Here is a 15,549-nt window from a genome sequence, read left to right as displayed (position 1 = left end):
ATATATTTATCACCTCTTGCAGAAAAGAGGGAGGAAGAATTATAGGAGCCAGAGGGAACAAGTACATCACAAGAAAATCCACAGAATCAACTGAGCTGGGCTAATAGGGGCTCACAGAGATTGAACTGAAAGCCAGGAAGCCTGCATGGGTCCTCTGCATATGGTTTTGTAGCTTGGTTTTCTCATAGGACTCATAGCAGTGGGAGCAGGAACTGTCTCTGACTCCTTTGCCTCCTTTTGAGACCCTTTCCTTCTATTGGGTCTCCTTATTCAGCCTCGATAAGAGGAGAGGAGCCTAGTCTCCATTCAATTTGTCATGTCATGTTTGGTTGATATCGCTGGGAGGCCTGCCCTTTTCTGAAGGAAAATGGAGGAGAAATAGATGAGGGGTGGGAACTGGGAAGAGAGGAAGGAGGAGAAACTATAGTTAGGATGTAATATAAGAGAGAAAAATAGATGTAAAAAAATGATATTTATCACCTGGTAGAATGTAACAGAGTTAGGAGTGGAAATAATACAAACTTGGGTCTAACTTTTCTTAAACCCTTAATTGCCTTTAGTAATTCTATTTATTAAAGGGAACTGAAACCATAAATACCATGCACAACCTACCAGAATGGAATTACTGTATTCGATTCAGTAATTTGTTTGTAATTTCTTGAACTTCAATTAAATCTGTCTTCTTTATGTTGACCCAAGATTTGCCTGTGTCTTCTGTTTTCTGATTCTTTAATGATATTTATGATTTTTTAGAATGTTATGTTCTGAAATTCATCCAGGTCATTCCCATTGGGGAGTATTTCTACACTATCAGTAGTCTCTAAAGGGGCTATATTTATTGTTCTCTCATATTATTTGTGTTTTTATATGGGACTGGGGCATGTGGATTTATTTGATTGGTCATACATTTCATATAAAATTCTTATTTGTGTGTTTTGCCTGGAGACTTGGTTCTATTCGTGCTGTTGAAAGAACTTTATTGATTTCATGTCAGGTAGGAGGACTGATCGGGTCAGTCTTCACCTACTCAGTGTTGATTATTGATTGATGATCCTGGGGTGATTCCAATTAATTGGCAATTTGTATGATACAGGAGTCTTAGGTTTATAAAATTGCTTGGTTTTAGTTGAACAAAGTCCCCTGGGAAGTTCTTATCTCAAAAGGGGTGGGGGATTAGGACTCCTTGAAAAAGCATGGAAGAGTGTGGCTTCTGGCAGGACCTGGGCTTGAGGCACAGTTGGACCTGGGTCTGATTCAGCAGGATAACATTTGGATATGGATCCTGTCTGTGCCTGGGCAAGAGAACATGCAGAAATAGATTTTACATTGGTTTTGAGAGGCAGAAAAGAATGGGTAACATTGGTATTAGATAAGGGTTGTGAGTTAGACTCAACAAGAGTACTCACAAATGCAGTTCCTACATGAGGCTGGGCACTGGGAGAAGGGATGGGAAGGAACTGAATCATACACAGAGAACTCACAGATTGGCTCCCACCTGGGCTGAAAATAATAGTGTGGAGGGAGGGTCCTTTCTTTCTGATGTTCTTGAACTGATCTTGATATGGTTTTAGTCAGAGCAAGGGCAATGCTAGTAGAACTGAAAAAAGAAAGACTTGTTTATTAGAAAAAATGCTTGATACCAGAGAAGCAGAATAAGGAAGTTCTAAAGCCTACTGATTACAGATGATAAACAGCATAGGTAAAGGTTTCAAGGTAATACTTAATTTTTTTGTATAAAAGTTTGTTGTATGAATGTATATATGCACCACATGTATGCCTGGTTCCAGTGAAGGCTAGAAATGGAACTGGAATTACAAATGCTTGTAAGATATCATGTGGATATTTGCAACCAAATTCTGGCCCTCCTCAAGAGCTACAAAGGATCTTAACCACTGTACCATCTCTCTAGTTCCATGAAACCCTTCAGAGTAAACTACAGTACAAGGGAAAACTTGAAATATTGCTTTTCATGTTGTTGAGAAAGAAGCACACATAAATCTATTTTGTTTTTTAAAAATATTTTTTAGAAAAAAATAATCATACCCTTTCATTTTCTATCTCTAGTCCCACCTGTGTATTTCATCACATATTTTTCTCCTGACCTCTTATTCTTTAATTATTACTGTTACACACATAAACATACACATACACACATACTCATTTCACAGATTTATTTATTCTTATACAATATATCCTGATTATAATTCCTCTCTTTATACTCCTTCCCAGTTCCCTCCAGATCCACCCCCTCATTACAAAGGAACATGCTTCTAAGGGATAACAGCCAACCATGACAAAATAAAAGATAAGACAAAGCAAAAAATATATAGAAGTTGGACATAGCAACCCAGGAGGAAAAGAGAACAGAGCAGGCACAAAAGTCACAGATACTTGCTCTCACATTAAGAAGTTCTGTAAAAATACTAAGCTAAAACTATATAATATATACATGATTCAGATCCACATAGGCTCTGTACTTGAAGCTTCGATCTCTGTGAGCTCATAGGTGGCCTTGCTTGGTTCAGAGATTCTTGTTCTCCTGGTATGCTGGCCAGTTTTACGTTGGCTTGTCCCAAGCGACTATCAGTTGTAAAGTCAGACCCTCTGTTGAGAAAAGTGCCTCCACCAGATTGGCTTGTTAGAATGTCTATGTGGTATTTTCTCTTTTGATGATGGATGAGGGAGGATACAGCCCACTGTGGACAATGTTGTCCTTGGACAAGTGGCCCAGGGTCCTATCAGAAAGTAGGCCTAACAAGCCACAAGGAGAAAGCTAGTAATCAACTGTACTATGGCTTCTGTCCCAGTTCCCTCTTCCAGGTTCCTGCTCTGGCTTTTCTTAGTGATTTAGAAGATGCATAAGGTAAAACAAATTCTTTCCTCCCCAAGTTACTTTTGGTCATGGTGTTTTATCACAGCCATAAAAAAAAAATCTAACTAAGACAATCTATCCAAACTTCATTTTACTCATCAGAAAATGATAATAGTAGCAGTAGTAAATAATAATAATCAACAATAAATAATAATAATACCTAATTCATTCATATGGTGGATAAATATTGAGATGATATAAAGTACAATATAAAATATGGTTGACAATGAATAAATATTATTGGTTCTTTATGTGTTTCTTTGAACCTCTCTGTTTAAAACTGTTTCATTTTTTCCTATTGCTGATACATCCAAATTAAGTTAGACATTCTTATTTAGTTAGGTTACATGTTGACTTTCATTAAAATGTAAATATCTTTTGACAAAATATGAAATGATGTTAACCTATAAAATTTTGGTGTGAGTGGCATTGACAGAATCTTCCCAAAGTTAGACATAATGAGCAACAAAAGCATATGGCACAGTATTATGAGACAAAGCCTTAAGGGTCTGCTGTAGCTGGTGTGTGTGTGTGTGTGTGTGTGTGTGTGTGTGTGTGTGTGCAAATGGAGGTGTTAAGAAACAAATTTCAGGATTGACAAGTCCTTAAATTTGATCAGCAAGTGTTCTAACCCCTTCCCCCCACCCCCAAGACAGTAGTTTTTGAAGAGAGCACTTGGTACCTGGCATGAATTTTTTAAAAAAATATCTGACATTTTTATATTCTGTATGTACATCCCTTAACTTTTTACTTTAAATATTCTTTTAAGTTTTCTTCTGTATTAAATTAGTTATCAGTTCCAAGTTGTGCTTTTCTCATATTTTAATATTTCTGGCTTAAGTATATTTCTCAATTGACAAATAGTTAAAATTATATTTGACTACAGCAAAACTTAGTGATTGCCTCCTTTAGTCCCTGGAAGCTTTGAGTCAGTGAGCAGTAACAGATATAAGTGGAGATTATATGAATGAAAGAATAAGTGAATGGTATTCATACTCCTTCTTATGCTGAGTTATTATTTCTACTTCAAATCCAGTGCTTGAACATCGTAGATATTAAGGGAATGCAACAGTTGAATGTTAATTGTTTTTGCAATTCTTTGTAAATGTAACTCAACAAGTAAATCAATTCAAGTTGTTCTTAATTGTCACATTCAATGTAGCTTGTTCTATTTATTTACCTTTTAGGTGAAATTGACCTTCAGATTCTCTCCAAAGTCCAGGCTCAGTACCCAGGAATCTGTATTAACAATGAAGTTGTAGAGCCAAATGCCGAACAAATTGTCAAGTACAAAGGTATATGTTAAATTCTATTTTCAGAGGCTTAGCTTCTCAGTTTGTCTTTTGTTTGTGTTTGTATATATGTGTTCTTCAAATTGTTAATAACACAATGACTACTATGTATTTGTTACATTTATTTAGAGAAAAACTTAATTAATTCTTAGAAAACAGGAACAAAAAGACCTGAAGCTACAGACAGTGAATTTCTTGACTTCATTGATTAATCTGTTTTATATCAAATTTCTACTCATAAAAATCTGCAGTCGATTTAATCATTATACTACAGTAATATAGCCTGTATTTAACCACATTCTCACATTTATTTCTTAGTTTTTCCTTCCACTTCCAAGTTTGTCTAGTACTACGGGAAAAAAAAGTCTAGACAAACCTTCTGATTTCCTTAGCTAGCTACATAATAAAGAAAAAGTGCCATTTTTATGTCCGTATATTAAGGTTCTCTAATGGAACTGAATTGATAGAATTTACATATTATGTATATATATGTGTGTGTGCGTGTGTGCGTGTGTGCGTGTGCGTGCATGCGTGTGTGCGTGCGTGTGTGTGTGTGTGTGTGTGTGTGTTGGGGAGGGGAGTGTAGCAGAGTGGCTTACAGGATATGTTCTTTCTAATGTAACGGTGGCTTTCTTTGGATACAAGGGCCCACAAATCCAGTAGCTGTTCAGTATGTAAGACTGAATAACTCAGCTGGTCTTTAGTCTGGATTGGAATCCCAGAGAAGTAGGTAAAATACTTATAAAGTCATAAAAGTAAAGGAATATCTTAGCAGCACAATAGATGAACTTGTCAGTGAAAGTTAATACAAACAGACAAAAAAGCTTCCTTTTTTTCACATTCATTTATGTGGGCTACCACCAGAAGATATGGTCTTAGATTCATAGACCCATTCTGACCTCAAATGATTTGGATCTAGGGTGGGCATTCCCACACCAAGTGATCCAATCAAGACTGCCCCCCCCCACACAAGTTTGCCCAACTTCTTGGATTTCAGTTAATTCTTGAAGTAGTTTAGTTAACAATGAAGATTAGCCATCATAGTCTTCTAACATTCATTGCATTAAAAATTTAAATGAAAATAATGGGTTCTGTAATTAAAATTGATTGAAGGCCACCTTTTCTGAGTATTTAGAGCTTGTAGCAAAGACATCAAACATGGAGAACATAAAATTTGCTTGGCATAAGGAGACATCATCTGAATATCAAAAACGTGTAGTGGAAGAAGACGAAGAACCTCCAAAGTGGGACTTTATTCATATGATTCAGGTAGGAAATGGTCTCAAAATATACCACCAAAAAGATATTTTCCTCAAGTTTGTATGAAGAGTGCACAAAATGAAAATGTTTTATTTCTAGTTTTATAAGCAACCACTTTCTGCCTTAAAAGGAAAATACAAATATTCTTTGACATATGAAAAGATACTTGTTTAGAACTATAAAGTGATAATAATATATCCTAGTGAGTTTTCAATGGCTCTGTTGGCATAGATGGCCAGTATGTATGTATCTATCTATCTATCTCCACCTTTATCTATGTCTCTATTTCTACCTCTACCTATATCTATATCTTAAATATTTCAGACATTTTCAGAAACTTCTAGTTTTTCCATTAGTAGGTATCTTCGATAGTATACATATAATAAAAGGGACATATTTTATAATATTAGGTCAATAATATGTTACTTAAGTGAGCCAATCATTTAGAAGGACTTTACTTCTATGACTTAGCAGCAGTGGATAATCAGCAATATTATTGAGTAAACGCCATAAGGCTTCAATTCTAGGCATCACTGAAATTTATGAATAATAAAGAGTATATCAGTGTTGTAATCCTTCTTACAGTTCAAATATCATTGAATTCAAAGAAGTAGAATCATAAAAACCAAAAAAGAAAAAAATTTAGTTCAAAACTCAGCATATTTAAGCAGTTCCAAGCCTATATTTCCTTAGAAAACAAATCTTTTATGTTCCAGGAGACAAGTAGCATATTTATTAATCATACATTATTTCTCTATTAGATGTGTTTACTGCCCTCATGCAGCTGTTTCCTAGTTTTCCTCTCTTTTCTCCTCCTGTCACCTGCTGCTGATCATTCGTTCAATCTTAATCGGTCATACTTTTTAATAAAAAAGCCCCCTGAAAATTAATCTTTTATTATCTGTCCATGTATTCTTGTATTATATTGCTGTTTAAAAACACCATGGCCATGACAACTCTTACAAAGTAAGGCACTCAGATATAATACTATGTATTCTATGAAGGCCTTTCTTTGTCAAACCGACATATTCCACTTCTCTGCCCTTATACATATTTCATAATGGAAAATGCTTTCAGTCTAACTTCAATGGTCTCCACAGTCTATAGCAGTCTCAATCTGTTTAAAAGTTCGAAGTTCAAAATCTCTTTTGAGACTCATGTAATTTCCTATAAAGTCAAAATGATTAAAACCCTATCACATACTTCCAACATACAATGGCACAGAATATGCACTACCATTCCAAAAGGGAGCATAGTGATCAAAACCCATCAGGACAAACTCCAAACTCTGCATCGCTATATCTAATGTCAAAGTATTCTTCAGATCTCCAACTCATTTTAGTTGTGTTGACTGCAACATACTTCTTTTCCTTGGACTGGGTCCATACCTTGTAGCAACTCTCCTCTGCTAATGTCCCATCATGATGGCATTCCCAATATTTTGGAGGTTTTCAACAAAATCCAGGCTTCACTTTCAGAGCTCTGGGCCTCCATGCAGGGATACACCCCTGACACATGCCTGGTTCCAGTGGCTTTCCTTAGTCACTGAGGGAGATTCCATAGCCCCTTTCTTTGAATCCATGACTCTAAAGCCAAACCACATGGCCAAAACTGACAATTCTGCTTGCTGGGGCTAGAACATGCTCCTTCCTTGTTAAATACATTCTTATCAAGCCTAAGCTTTTCTCTAATTCCCATTTACAAGGTGAAAGCTTTGCCGGCCCGGGTCTTGCTCTGATGTCACCACTCTATTCCACTTGGAATCGGGCTTTTCTTTCAACTTTTCATTTTCTTGAGCATTGGACTTACCTTTTTAACAGGTCTTGGTGCTTCTTTTCTCCTCAGACTACATTTTGTACATTTCCTTGCAGAAGTTTAGTCCGTTTTCGTCATGGCAGGAAGCATGGCAGCATGCAGATGGATACAATGCTGGAGAAGTAGTTTGAGAGATCTATACCTGTATCTGCAGGCCACAAGGAGAGAGGGAGAGACATTTGGCTTTGCATGGGCTTTTGAAACCTCAATACCCACCCCAAGTCACGTACTTCCTCCAATCGAGTGCCACCGCAACATTCAGGAATATTAGCCTGTGGAGCCATTTTTGTTCAGACCAGAGGTGGCAAATAGTTGAAATGAATTCTATGGGGTTGGGGATTTAGCTCAGTGGTAGAGCACTTGCCTAGGAAGCACAAGGCCCTGGGTTCGGTCCCCAGCTCCGAAAAAAAAAAAAAGAAAAAAAGAAAAATAAAGAAATGAATTCTATGTTATCTATGTGACCAAGACCAGACCATACCCTTAAGCCTTAAGCCACCTAGTGATAGGTTACCTGTATTAGCTTCTTGGAAGAAACGACAGGTACCCTGAATCAAGTTTCAGTGGAATTACACTTCCTTATCACTGTGGATTATATTACACGAGGAAATGTTTTTTCCCCCCTCAATTACCCTGGCCTTAAATACACAGGGAATAAACTGGCTGTTATTAGATTTCCTCAAGTCTGATCCAAATCAACATAGAGAACCATCTCGTTTCTTTTCTCTTTCCTACTTAGATGCTATATTATGTAAAGGATATCCCAGCCACCCTGAAATTCTTCCACGGTCTCTTAGCTGCCAATGCTAAAATTCTCATTATTCTTGTGTCAGGTAAGCCATTTCAGTCAACCTGGATGTTAAAGTAGTAATTGTAAACAGATGCATGGATACATATGTTTAGAAAAAGTTAGTATATTTTGTCTTTGTTGTGAAATGAGTTTCAAATTAACTTTTAGATTAGTAGAAATGCCATTTGCCACAGGGCTTAGTCTAAAGAATCTAGTGGAAACAAAATCTTTTTGCCTCTATCTATTCAGAGAGCATCTTATAAAGGAGTTAGAGATGACAAATAGAATACATACTGCTTTTGTAGAGGACTGCAGTTTGGTTTTTAGCACCTACTTCAGGTAGTTTACAACTATCTGTAACTCCAGCTTAACATACATATATATCTATCATATGCACATGTATGCACACATACACAAATAAATACAGCTGAAAATATAATAAAACCTTACATAAATGAAAAAAATGAAAGGAAAAATTCTTTGCCTTGTGTTTGTATGTCTGCATCTGTTGCTGTGATAACACACTGACCAAAACAAACTTGAGGAGAAAAATGTTTAAGTGGTTTATAGGTCACAGTCCATCAAGGCAGGAAAGGCAAAGCAAAAACTCAAAGCAGGAACCTGGAGGCAGGAACTGTAGCAGAGATGTCAAAATAATGTTGCTTGCTGGCTTGCTTCTAGCCCTATTGGCCTACTGATGGCTCCATTTATACTGTAAAACAATGTCCTTCCAGCATGCTCACAGGCAGATCTGATGGAGGAAATCCCTCAATTGAGAATCCTCTTCCAAGGTGTGTCTATATTTGTGTCAAGTTGACAAAGAGCAAGCAGCACAGCTTTGCCATATGGAACAGAAAGTTCAAGTGATGGTAGTTTTAACATGAGAGACAAACAAGTACACTGATTATATTTACATATATTGTGTCACTTGAATGGCTTTCCCCCATCTTTGTGATTTACTAAAAAAGTAACTAAAATTTTAATTATTTTAGATGCTCCTGTTCATCTGAATACTATATTATACTAATTTGCATTTCTAAAGCCATTAGCAACATAGTAAATTATAGCTTTTCTTACATACCTATAAGATGTTCCATTTGGCTTACTTTGCTATCCAGTTTTAATTTTCAAGGAAGACATTTAATTCGTTTGTTGCTCCCAGGGTCATAGTGTTGCACAAAGAACACAGGTAAATCTTAGAAAACGAGACACTGGCATGAAGGTCATTTGTAAGATTTCACTGTGAGTGTAGGCGGGATTCAAAGTTAACAGCCCTCCTTTCTCTGTCACTTGAGTATCATTGGCACCCGCCACTCTTCTCTGTCTTTGTAGTAGTTCTTTAATGGATTTCCTGGATTGTTCACTTGTTGCTAAGTGACACTTTTCTAAATACACCACAGTCCTTGTAATCATTACCAGATATCAGCTCCAAGCAATGACACTGTGTACTACAAAATTTGTCTTCATGTATAAGGAGTATTTTTCTAAATGGATGATGCTATTGTGCCTATCACCCCTGGGCTCTACTTCACATGAAGGTTTAGAGCCAGGAACTCTTGCATACGCCCAACTCCCTATGCGTACATTCTGATATACTACTTTTACCTCTAGTTAGTTAAAGTTACTCATTTATATGGGCAAGATCTGGTTTTCCATTTTGAAGAGATTAAGTAAATTGAATCTTTTCTAACTCATGACTAAATTAGGACACTTGGTCAAGAGTACTTTGTATTACGAAGTTAAACCCAGTTTTCAATGTTGTGAAATGTCTTATGATCAGCATCAGTAAAATAGAAACACTATTCTAAACAGAAATTCATCTTGAATTAACATACTTTATACTAATCACAATTCTTCTAATGAATCTGACATTTTGAGCAGTTTCATATTTAATTGTTAGGTATTTGCCAAAAAGAAAAGCATTTTATGGTTTAGAATATGGTATTCTATGTGAATTTTAGAATTGATCAAGTCCTTTTATAGATAGAATAGTCTGCTGGCTGCAGCAAAAAAGTTAATATACCCATAGGTTATTAGCACTAAGAAATCTGAAAACAAAACAGACACAGAGAAGAGTATGAGGACACATGGTGTATGAACAGAGTGTACTTTAACATACATACACTTTACTTCTAAGCCTTAGTTAATTTTAGGCTATTTGCAGAGAGCTAGAAGAGCCATGTTATTTGCATTTATCCATATATGGGATCCAAATGAGCTCTGTGTGTTTTTATATGGAATCAAAAGGTCAGTAAAAGCGACAATAAGCATTTTTTAAAAAAGAATCCTGAGCTAGAAATTATTCAGTTGATGCAATTTATATGGTAGAAATAGTTTCCGCTTTTTCAAACATGTAGTTCACAAGCTTTTATTATTCATTGAAGAATAGGATATTGTCATCTGTAAGAAGTAAGCATTTTTAGTTGATATTGTTCCTGGAAATGAGAGTTAAGAACTAAGAGCGTTCAGTTCACTAGACTAGAACTCAAATAAGGTCTTACTGTTATCATAGTCACTACTTCTGGGAAGAATGTCACATTATCTTCTTCTTAACATAACCACTGAGCAAAACAAGAAAAAATATTCCAGGAATTTCCTTATACTTGTCAGAAATATTAAATAAATATATAATATGAATTATAAAACAAAAAAATCACCTTTTAAAACAGTTTGCTTCGTGCTTAAATAAGATATTGAACCCAGTTATAGAAATATTACTGCCAAATATCTTGTCCATTTTCTATCAGCTTAGTTGACTAGATTATTCCTAGTTCCCTCAGTCATACGCTTTCATGTGTATCCATTAAAAACATGGAGCAAATGGCATTAGATTTTATCCAAAGTATATTGAGTACTCCCTCCCTTCATATCAAAGGCTTTTATGAGCTAAGGAAATTAAAGATCAGTGCCCTTGCCTTTCAGTTTATTACTATAGCTTCGTATAAGCTATGGGTTAACAGAAAATGGTCAACATGTGTTTGAATTCAATTGAATAGTTGTTTATTTGTATTTTGTGATACTGGGACTACAAGGTTCTAAAGTACAACCAAAAGAGAATATTTATTTTCCCATGCATATATGCTGTATATGGAGGTGGTCAGACAAAACAATGTAGGCTAAATAAATAAAACTAATTAGGACAAGAAAGACAGGTTATTCAAGAAAATCAGATCATTTAGTGGTCAGTGTACGATATAGATCCTATTTATTCTGTGTTCCTTTGCTTCTGCTACAGAACAATTTTAACTTAATAAATACTCACTTAGCACTAACTAGCAGAATTTTTTGATTATCAACATGAAAAAATGAACTGAATAGGAAGTATAAACTATTTGAATTTTGTTTTAAGTGATGAATTTTTACACTGAAATATTTCACAGATATGTTTTTTACTTCTTTCTCATGCTCATTCGACTCCAAGTTCCTTGGCTGGCTGGTTAGTTCTTAAATGTGCCAACCTTGCATTTGCTTCAAATCCCTAATAGCTGTTCTTTCCATTTGGAGTAATCTTCCTTGTGATGTCTACATGATTGCTGAGATTTGTCCTCAAATGTTACCACATGAAACAGTCTCTGTGATCACTATAGGTAAAACAGCAATATTTAAATGTCTTTGACCATACTTATTATGCCTTACTCTGTTTTTGGCTTACAATTTATATCATATGATATATTTAATTACCTATTTAATCTTCTCCCTGGTTTTGTTATGCAACTTGAATTAAGCTGCACAAAGGGTATGAATATTGTTTTGTTCTGTGCTCTACTCTAAATGTCTAGTATAATGACTGAGAGAGGCTAAATGAAAGAAAAAATAAAGACAGCATCAACTTTGTTTTTTGCATAGGAACTAGTGGCTGGGAAAAGCTATGGAAAAAATATGGATTCCGCCTACCCAGGGATGACCTCTGCCAGTATGTCACATCTTCTGATCTTGCTCAGATACTGGACGACCTGGGTATTAAGTATGAATGTTACGACCTTTTGTCCACTATGGACATAACAGACTGTTTTATTGATGGTAATGAAAATGGAGACCTGCTTTGGGATTTTTTGACAGAAACCTGCAACTTTATCAAAACAGCACCACTGGACCTCAAAGAGGAAATTATGAAAGATCTTCAAGAGCCTGAATTTAGTGTTAAGAAAGAGGGGAAGGTACTTTTCAACAACAATCTGAGTTTTATAGTGGTTGAGGCAAATGTATAAGTCATGAGTATTCAGAACTCATATTTTGACCAAATGCTGATTTATTTACATATTAAATACATATTATTTAAATATTGAAGTTAAAATTAATCCCATAATAGAATACAATATTATTTCTTATAAATGAAATCTACAAGTTTCCAAGACAACTTAGACTTTCTAAGAACTGAGCCACTTCCAGTTGTGACCTTAAAAGCTAATACTCAGGCTAAACACTGCCCAACTGGAAACATGAGACTTGAGTTTCATTAGCTTACTGATAGTAAAGTTCTTTCCATTTTCTTAGTGTACTGGAAATTTTTAGAATAGTAATAAAATATGTGTCATCCATTCTTTTGAGTAAGGTGATATTTATTGATTCTCTGTTGACAAAACCTAAATATTTCTCTACTTGTACAGAGTGTTAATCTTCTCACTTTCTTCTACAGTAGTTTCTATCATATGTTTTATTAATAGCATCAGAAAATCATGGGCTGGTGGGATGGTTCTTCCAAAGGACCTGCTAGGGTTCAGTTTGGAACATGCATGTGCTGTACCTTCTAACCATTTATGATGTCATCTTTAGGGAATCTGATGTCATATACTGGCCTCTCTGGGAGTCAACACTTATGTGTACATACCCTACCCCACATACATAATTAAAACTAAAATAAATATTTAAAGGATTACTATAAATTTGGTTCTTTGTTTTCTCTAAGTTGTCTTTTGTAACAATCAATTCCATTCACTTTTTTTGTTTTTAAGGTTTAGTTTCTGACACATTTAAAAGGTCCTGTAAAGTTTAAAATACTAATATTTTATAATATATATATATATATATATATATATATATATATATATATATATATACATATATGTTGGAATTCCTTCTATGCTCCATCCAACAGTAGCAGCATCCAGGTAGGCCTGGCGTACAATAAAAGGAACTGTTTGGCTTCTTCCATTCTCTTTGACTCTTTGCCCTTTTCTGTCTGATCCCTTACTCCCTCCCTCCCTTTCTCCTCCGCCCTTCTCTCCATGTGCTCCTGGCCAGTCTCTTCTCATCTCTTTTTCTTTCTCTCTCTGTCCTTTTTTGTCTCCTCTCTTTCTCTGCCTTCTCAACTCTACTTCCCATTCCCTAAATAAACTCTATTCTCTATTACACCCATCATATTGCTGGTACTGCATTGGGGAGGGATGCCTTAGCTTGGGCCTGCTGAGGTATGTTCTCTCATCATACCATACCATGCTCCACAAAATATATTCTTCATTTTATAAAACATATCAATATATAAAATATATTATACCATATATGATACTATATTTATTTTATAATGTAAAAGTTATATGATAACCTTCCTCCAAAAAGTTACTTTGACAATAAGATTTCAGTCCAAAGCTCCACAAAGGGTATGAGTATTATTTTGTTTTGTGTGCTACTCTAAATGTCTAGTATAATGACTGAGAGTCTAAATGAAGCTAATGTTTTGTTTTAAATAATTCAGTTATTCTAATAATAATAGTATATATTTAAGTTACTAAGTAATTTAGTAATTCATAAATAATTTCTATAATAATAAACTGATAATTCCCATCAGAAGTGAGAAGAAAGGTCCAGGGAGCTATGATTTTTATAGTACAAAGCCTTAACTCATAGTTGATACATTATTTCTTTCCCAGTGAAACAAGTCAATTCAAGCCAGATTAAATATAAAGGCAGGAAGCTGCTATCAGGGAGGTGAGTTCACTCTACCCAAGGAAGGAGACCAGTGGGTTGCTAGGGGGAAGGGGAGAGGGAAGAGAGAGAAAGAGTACATGTAGAGAAAAGGAAATGTAGTGATGAAGAAGAGGAGGAAGAGGAAGAAAAAGAAGAAAGGAGAAAGAAGGAGGAGGAGGAGACAAAGAGAGGAGAAACCAAAATATCTGAGCAAAATATATATAGCAAAGAGCCTCTGGCAGAAGGGCAGCCCCGTCAGTTCAGGATTGGGAATGGGGTATACTAGGTAGGGACTGAGGGATGGTAGGAGAACCTGGAGGCCAGGTCTGTGTTGCTATGTAAAATATGCACCTTGTTCTTGAGTCTGAAATTCAGCGATAGATGGTGTTCTCATTCCCATGATGGCATTATTATTTAGGTTGTGGAATCGTCTCTTTGAAGAGTCTGTGCCCCTTCTTAACCCAAAGTTAATCTCTGTGGCTTAGAATCTATTTATAATGACAAATAATCAAGCTTTGTTTATAATGAGCATAAACTAAACTAATTTTCTTGGACAGCTTAATTAAATTCCTGAATAAAACCACCAAAAGATCGGAATAGATCTGATTCATGAGGATGGAGCAACTTTGACAGAAGAACAGAAAGCAAGACTCCAGAGCAATTACGGTCTTTTGTAGGAAAAGAATGAACATGCTACTTAATGATAGAAATAGATAAGCTTACAGGTTGTTATTTATAAATATGACCTTTTCCTCATCTTTATAGGCCTTTTCTAAAATAATGGAAGGGTAAATAAATTCTCATCTACATTCATTTAATATAACAGGAATATACAATAAAATAAATTAATGGTCAAATTGCCCTCAGCTTGCTGCTCCTCCATTTGGGAGCTACTTTTGCCTGTCAATAAATGGTTTCCACTCTTCTTGGTAGTGCTTCACAACACCAAAATGGCCCCTTTTCCTTGCCAAGAAAAGATTTGGATATGCAAAAAACAGTCTGATTCTTCTGGAGGAATGACCTGCTGGGATGTTGTACACATCCACGTTTATATTTGTAAGCTCCCCTGGCCTGCATCAGATATGATGTCATTGCAGGCTTTTGATAAAAAGTTACTTTTTGTCTAGGCAGAGTTTTTCCCAGGCACAAACATACTTCTGGTCAGCTGGCTAGAGGGCTCAGTATACTCTTAATTTGCTTAATAAAGTGAGCTGATTTATAATTGTCTCACAAGGATCATTTCACACAAGACTTCTTTGTTTGCTTTTTTAATTTTGACTGTTTTTGAGACAGACTCTCATTTTATAGACCATACTTTCTTTAGGTGCTGTGGCCTCTCTGTAATGGCAAGTCTGCTGTATCAGCCTACTGAATGCTGAGATTACAAGGGTAAGCCTTTATCCCTGATTTACTAAATATTATATTACATAGGAAACCATCTCCACACATGCCTAAAACTTAGTATTATTACAGAGTCAATTGAAAATCTTTATTCCAGCTGGCTGGGACCACACAAAGGTATTTGGGTAGACCCAGGTGTCCAGAGCATAGGGTTTTTAAAGGCCCAAATGACATCATGACAGCATTCTCAGGTGGGTAGAGGAGGAAGGGCTTTGCAG

General features: G+C 35.7%; 1 protein-coding gene across 2 annotated transcripts in view; it reads left to right on the top strand.

Moving 5' to 3' along the window:
* The window catches only part of Hnmt (histamine N-methyltransferase), a 32,363-nt gene extending 19,454 nt beyond the window's left edge, over window positions 1-12,909 (top strand). The window contains exons 3-6 of one of the 2 annotated variants that reach the window (XM_087654636.1): window positions 4,060-4,167; window positions 5,300-5,433; window positions 7,976-8,069; window positions 11,873-12,909. In XM_087654636.1, coding sequence (XP_087510762.1) covers window positions 5,323-5,433; window positions 7,976-8,069; window positions 11,873-12,234 — 567 coding nt within the window. In that variant the 5' untranslated portion in view covers window positions 4,060-4,167; window positions 5,300-5,322 and the 3' untranslated portion in view covers window positions 12,235-12,909. The remainder of the gene's footprint in view (window positions 1-4,059; window positions 4,168-5,299; window positions 5,434-7,975; window positions 8,070-11,872) is intronic. The other variant, NM_031044.3, reaches the window with a different exon arrangement.
* The last annotated feature ends 2,640 nt before the right edge of the window (window positions 12,910-15,549 follow it).

This window comes from Rattus norvegicus, chromosome 3 (genome assembly GCF_021556685.1).
Source record: "Rattus norvegicus strain SHRSP/BbbUtx chromosome 3, alternate assembly SHRSP_T2T, whole genome shotgun sequence".
NCBI lineage: Eukaryota > Metazoa > Chordata > Mammalia > Rodentia > Muridae > Rattus > Rattus norvegicus.
Note: the sequence above shows the minus strand (reverse complement) of the source record. Positions and strands in the feature narration are given on the sequence as shown.